The sequence below is a fragment of the Penaeus vannamei genome, chromosome 6 (genome assembly GCF_042767895.1).
Source record: "Penaeus vannamei isolate JL-2024 chromosome 6, ASM4276789v1, whole genome shotgun sequence".
NCBI lineage: Eukaryota > Metazoa > Arthropoda > Malacostraca > Decapoda > Penaeidae > Penaeus > Penaeus vannamei.
In genome coordinates, this window is record NC_091554.1 from 22,542,311 (window position 1) to 22,549,117 (window position 6,807).

General features: G+C 36.0%; 1 protein-coding gene across 1 annotated transcript; it reads left to right on the top strand.

The window, feature by feature from the left end:
• LOC138861938 (uncharacterized) lies at positions 1-6,262 on the top strand. The gene is made up of 11 exons (XM_070122412.1): positions 1-131; positions 1,850-1,963; positions 2,096-2,265; positions 3,157-3,295; positions 3,430-3,723; positions 3,922-4,628; positions 4,777-4,900; positions 5,175-5,356; positions 5,473-5,615; positions 5,777-6,000; positions 6,112-6,262. Exons 1-11 carry the CDS (start codon positions 1-3, stop codon positions 6,260-6,262), a joined length of 2,379 nt encoding a protein of 792 aa, XP_069978513.1.
• The last annotated feature ends 545 nt before the right edge of the window (positions 6,263-6,807 follow it).

Here is a 6,807-nt window from a genome sequence, read left to right on the forward strand (position 1 = left end):
ATGCGAGCTCTCAATAACCTGTCGCAGAAAAACATTGCCAGCTATATCAAGAACATCGACAATGTAAACAGAGCTTGGGGTAACAAACGGAATGCGGGTGTTGCTTTTTCGACTCTTGCTGACTGGATCTCGCGAGAGCTCGTCTCTGACAGATAGGCCGGTCTACATTATGGTAGAAACGAGTCCCTTCAACCTGCACGGTCCCGGAGGTTTTAACCGCAATGTTGTACGCTTGCCGGTCTTTGTTATTTCGAAACTTATTGCCTATAAAGTCTACTTGGATAAATGCTTGCACAATAAAACTTCACATCAGATAAGACGGCTAACCGAACTCGTCCTCTCAGGCTCCTTTTGTCAGTCCACGTCCGCCATTTTCCTCGCCCCACCCCTTGTTTTTCTTTTCTTTCTTTCTTTCTTTTCCTTCTCTCCTTTCTTTTTTTTTCTCTCTCTATCTCTCCTACGCACGTTATTCGCCTCCTCCTTTTTTCTCTTCCTTTTTCCTTTAATCCGTTTCCTCCCTGATTTTCCCATTCTTTTCCCTCATATTCCCCCACTTTCTACTTTTCCACACACACACACACACACACACACACACACACACACACACACACACACACACACTCGCACACACACACTCACACACACATACACACACACACACACACACACACACACACACACACACACACACACACACACATATATATTATCATCATTATTATTATTATTATTACATATATGTGTATATATGTATGTATCGTATCGTATGTATGTATGTATGTATGTATGTATGTATGTATGTATGTATGTATGTATGTATGTATGTATGTATGTATGTATGTATGTATATATATATATATATATATATATATATATATATATATGTATATATGTATATATGTATATATGCGTATATATATATATATATATATATATATATATATATATATATATATATATATATATATACACATGCATCTATACATAAAGAAAGAAACTATGTATATACACATACACACATATACCGAAACATATCTAGACCTACTATTTCTCCCAACCGTTTTCCCTTCACACCCTCCTCTCCGACCCGGCACTCTCCGCTTCACCCTCTTCCCGCACCTGACGCCTCCGACCCACACGAGCCACGCCCTCGCCCGGCCATAGTCCCCTGTCAAGCCGCAATACCGCTTCGCACCGTTGCTCTGAGGCTATTTTTCTTTTTCTTTTTTTTCAATGATTTGTATTACGTTTTTTTTGGTATTGGTATTATTATTGTTATTCTTTTTATTATCATTATTAGTGTTATCATTAATGATATTAATGTTATAATTACTATGATCATTATCTTTATCGTTCTCGTTGCTATTATCAGTACTATAGCCATTATTATTGTTACTAATGTTATTATCGTTATTATTTTTATAATGATAATAATTTTTAATAATTATTATTGTTGTTATAATATTTTTTATTAGTATTAGTACTGTATCATTGTTATAATTGTTAGTATCATTGTTATTATTGTTGTAATAATTATTATGATAATTGTTATTATCATTATCATTAGTCTTATCATTGTTGTTATTATTATTATTGTTATTATCATCATTACCATTATGATTATTATTGTTATCATTATTCTTATTATAGTTATTAATATGATCATTATCATTATTATTATTTTTACTGTTTAGCGTTATTGTTGTTACTATTATTCCGATCTTCCTCACTCGCTTCCTAATCACCCTCGCCTTCTCCATCTCTTCCTCCTGTTCTTCATGTTGCTACTGCTTGTGAAGGAAAGTATCTTTTCTTCTTTTTATTTCATTTTTGTTGCATTCTCACACAGCTTATTGTGCGAATTAGAAGGTTCAGGGTTCGGTGTTTTGGTCGAATCCTTTGAGCGGATCAGTTGTGATTCGGCAGCCAGGGTTCATTACGCTGCGAAGTCTTGGCTATTGAGGTATGACAATTTTCGTTTATTTTGTTTTTATAGTTATAGTGACAGTATCCTTTGGTATTATTATTTTTTGTTGTATCAAGAAAATGAATTATCGCTCATGTAATGTTCTCTGATATTTTGTTTACTGAATAGGACCCGGTTTTTTAGAGACGTCTCGAAAACATCTGATCTAGGCCTGGCTGATCATGTCATCTTCCCTTCGTATTTCTCATGGTATTTGGAGCTCCGTCGCCTTGTTCTTCTCTGTGGAAAGGGATTACAGTGTTTACCGTGGAATATATGTACACTGCGATCATCTGACAGTAGAGGGGGACTCATTTTCTTTATTTACTTAACGCCTGTCTGTGTTGATTTTATTCTACTTTTGATTTGTACTTTCATTTTTCTTTTGTTGGATTATGTATTTTATTATTATTTCTCAGTGATATATTCGGTTGATTCTGCTTGTATTAACTGTACTGTTTACCCTTTGCTTTTGTACATGATGTATGCCATAAGTTGGACTTTTTGTTAATTTTTGTAACTTTCCATATTGTTATTAATGTAGCATCATTCTTGTGTTATTTTATTTTGTCGGTTTGGTCACTTCACCAGCCTTCCATTATTGTTTGTAAAGATTATTTTGTAACTGCTTTATTAGTCAGTATGACCTTCTTTTTTTCATTTACTTACCCTATTTGTTATGTTAATTTTGCATAATCATTTACTGCCATTATTTCTTATGCCATGATATTAGTCAATAATATCAATAAATTGTGTGTAAGGTAATCTTGTGTCTTGTTTTCTAACCTTGAACAATCCTTTGATTATTTGTTGAATATTAAGAACCTGGCACTCACATGTGGCAACCTTGCCAGGATTGTTCAGGTTGGATACATATACTGGATTATCTATTATTCAGTCAGGATATGTCCTACAGAATCCTCGCCATCCTTGGGGCCCGGAGGCGTGCATTTTCTCATTGAATGTATGTAGTACTTGCTTGTTATTCTTATAGAGATTTTTGTGGGCGGTTATTGTCTGTTTGAAGCAGTCTACTCATGCACATTGTAAACGCTCTGTTGGTCGAGCGTGTTGGTCATCGCTGTTACAAGGTGCAGGCAGTGGCTTTCTAGTGGTAGATGTATTATTGTGTGTAATCTATTATTTGGTGAGTTACTCTTGCCCAATCATGTCTGATTATACATTTGAAGTCTTGAGGCAGCAGGCAGAGTCTTTAGAACTCACAGGTGTAGATGCTGCTAGGTATATTCAAGAACAACAAATAGCATATAGAGATGAAAGAGCTAAAGAGAGAGAACCAGAGAAAATTAGGATTGAGGCAGAGAGAAAGTAAAGTTGGCTCATGATCTTGAAATGGCTAAAACTAATAGTAGTCCTTGTATTTGAGCAAGTGCAAATATATCTTGTCGTTCCTCATTGCCTGTCTTCTGGGATGGAGAAGATATTGCGTCTTATCTTGTGAGGTTTGAACGCGTGGCTTGTCTTCTTGGAGTATCACCAGCCACGTATACTGTCCAGCTGGGGAGTCTGTTGACCGGTAAAGCTGTAAGCATATACACTTCTCTTTCTCCTGAAGTTACTAGAGATTACGAGGCTCTAAAGAAAGCTCTTCTTAGAGGGTTTAACAAGACTCCAGATCAGTATCGCATGGATTTTAGATCCAGTAAGATCAAAGTTGGGGAGACATATCAACAATTTTCCATTTATATTGGTAGATTGTTTGATCAGTGGCTGAAATATAGGAATATTGAGAAGTCGTATGAATCCATAAGGGAATTCATGATCTTTGATCAGTTAATATCTTCTCTATCATCTGACATAAGAATGTTTATCAAGGAACGTAATACCTCCTCCCTTGATGCTGCTGTAGAGCTACCTGATACTTGGGCTTCTGCACATAATGCATACCCAAAGATTAATAGTGGATAAAATAAGAGAAACCCAAAATCTCATAGTTCAGAGGGAAATGTACCACCTACATCCAGTAACAGTAAGGTGACAATTCAGTGTCTTTATTGCAAAGGGTTTGGACATATCAAACCAAATTGTCCCAAAAATTCATCTAAATTTAAAAGTGACATCAGAGTTGGGTTCTATTTTGATGATACTACTCCAAGGGAATTACTAACCTCTGGTACAGTTAATGGATCCTGGGTCTCTACAATCCTTCGTGACACTGGTTGGTCATGTATCATTGTGTCTGAAGAAGTATTACCTGATGTTGATGTATCATTGTGTAAGAAAGTTAAGGTCTTTGATTATTTGGGTAGATTGAATATCTTTCCTCAAGTCCGTTGCTATCTCAAATGTCTGTTCTATGATGGTTGGGTAAATGCTCTGCGAGCAGCTATCAAATTTTGTAGTGATCTGGTAGGCAATTACCCTGGGGTTAGAAATGTTAACATTCAACGTAAAATAGTACCTGATCAGATTTCTCAAGTTGTTGAAACCATATCTTCCAGAGTTAAACGTGTTCATCGTTTAGTCTTGCCAAAGTTGGAACCTCTTAAAGTTACCCCAGAAGAGTTTGCTCGGTTGCAAATTGCGTGTGCTTCCTTACATTCCATTCATGAGAAAGTAGAGACTGGAGAGGAAGATAAATCTCTGTATGAGAAAATTGTTGGCCTTATTTACAGAAAGTGTGAAACCTCAACATTTAAAGGTAATGAAGGAAAGTATACACTAATAGTCCCTGTTGACTGTTGTAAACTTGTTCTTTCTCGTGCCCATGAAAGTCCCCTGGCAGGTCATTTTTCACACAGGAAGACGGAATCTAGAGTTAAGGAGAATTTCTTTTGGCCAAATTTAAGCTCTGATGTTCGAGACTTTTTTAGATCCTGTGATCATTATCAAAGGATGTCTTCCAAAGGCAGATTACCTCCAGTTCCACTTAAATCAGTGCCAATCATTACAGAGCACTTTTCTAGAGGGGCAGTAGATTTAGTTCGTCCATTAAGTCCTCCATCAGCAGAAGGGCATTGATACATCTTGACCCTGGTAGACTGTGCAACTGGTTTTCCTGAAGCTGTCCCCCTGCGTGAGATTGATTCAGTTTCAGTTTCAGAAGCATTATTGTCCATTTTTTCTCGTTTTGGTATCCCTCGTGAAATTCTTTCAGATTGTGGTAGCCAATTTCGATCACAACTTATGAGTGAGTTACATAGCTGTTGGGCGTAAAACCTCTTTTCACAACCCCTTATCACCCTAGTGGAAATGGAAGAGTTGACCATTTCCACTCCACTTTAAAGTCTTGCCTCCATAAACTCTATTGTGATAAGCCTAAAGATTGGCACAGGTATATTGTTCCTACATTGTTTGCACTACGAGAAATACCAAGTGACCGCACTGGGTTTTTGTCTTTTGAACTTTTGTATGAACGTTCAGTTAGGGGTCCTTTGCATTCCTACGTAAACTATGGGAAAACAAAGAAACTAGTAATGATGATATGACTACGTATCAGTATGTGGTAGAACTGAAAGATAAGCATTCTGAAAGTGCCAAAATAGCCGCTGAAAATGCTGACATTAGTTCTAGTCGGTATAAAACTTACTTTGATCTGAAATCACAAGATCGGAAATTTGATCCTGGGGATGAAGTTTTAGTCCTTTTACCTGACAGTAGTGGAGTGGTCTTTACAAGGTATTGGAGCGTAAGAATGATGTTGATTATCTGACAGTTGAAAAGGGAAAGTCAAAGTTGTATCATGCAAACTTACTTAAGACGTATTATCGGGGAGCTTGTGTTTCTTTGGCTAATATTCCTGATGTTGAAGATCTTAATGTGATACATAAATCTCCACTAACTGTTCAGTTTTGTTTAGATGAAGCCTTAGATGCAAATCCTCATTTGCCTTTGACTCCAGATGGACATGAAAGTGATGAATTGCTCAGTTATCTTAGTGTTTCCTCTGAGCTTGATAAGGATCAGACCAGTGATGTAAAGATCCTACTAAAGGAATTTTCTGATGTGTTTTCTGAATTACCAGGTTGTACTGAAACTATGGAACATGATATCATTCTTGCCTCTTCTGATAAGTTAAGAGCAAAAGTCTACCCAGTCCCCATTCATTTACAACCTCATTTTGAGAAAGAGGTAGATGATCTATTAGAGTAGAGAATTATACAGCCATCTTCATCTCCTTTCAGTTTCCCTGTTGTGATGGTGAAAAAATCAGATGGAACATATAGAATGGCCATTGATTATAGATCCTTAAATTCCGTCACTGTCTTCCATGTTGAGTCATCGTGTACCATTGATGAGGATTTACATAAATTTAGTGAGCTAGATATTTTCTGAATAAGATTTGACTAAGGCTTATTATCAGGTACCCCTTTCTAACCAAGCCAAACCATTGACTGCATTTCCATCTCATTGTGGTCTTATGGAATATATTTTATTCTACTTTTGATTTGTACTTTCATTTTTCTTTTGTTGGATAATGTATTTTATTATTATTTCTCAGTGATATATTTGGTTGATTCTGCTTGTTGTATTAACTGTATTGTTTACCCTTTTCTTTTGTACATGATGTATGCCATAAGTTGGACTTTTAAAAAATATTTGTAACTTACCCTATTGTTATTAATGTAGCCTCATTCTTGTGTTATTTTATTTTGTCAGTTTGGTCACTTCACCAGCCTTCCATTATTGTTTGTTATTTTGTAACTGCTTTATTAGTAAGTATGATCTTTTTTTTCATTTACTTACCCTTTTTGTTATGTTATTTTGCATAATCATTTGCTGTCATTATTTCTCATGTCATGATATTAGTCAATAATATCAATAAATTGTGTGTAAGGTAATCTTGTGTCTTGTTTTCTAACCTTGAACAATCCTTTGAT

Excerpts from the sequence above, each read along its gene's own strand:
- LOC138861938 (XM_070122412.1), top strand. The coding sequence starts at position 1 with ATGCGAGCTCTCAATAACCTGTCGCAGAAAAACATTGCCAGCTATATC. Across the intron at positions 4,629-4,776 it reads TGAAACCTCAACATTTAAAG|CTCTGATGTTCGAGACTTTT; the intron begins GTAATGAAGGAA and ends GCCAAATTTAAG. Across the intron at positions 5,357-5,472 it reads GTATGAACGTTCAGTTAGGG|CCGCTGAAAATGCTGACATT; the intron begins GTCCTTTGCATT and ends GTGCCAAAATAG.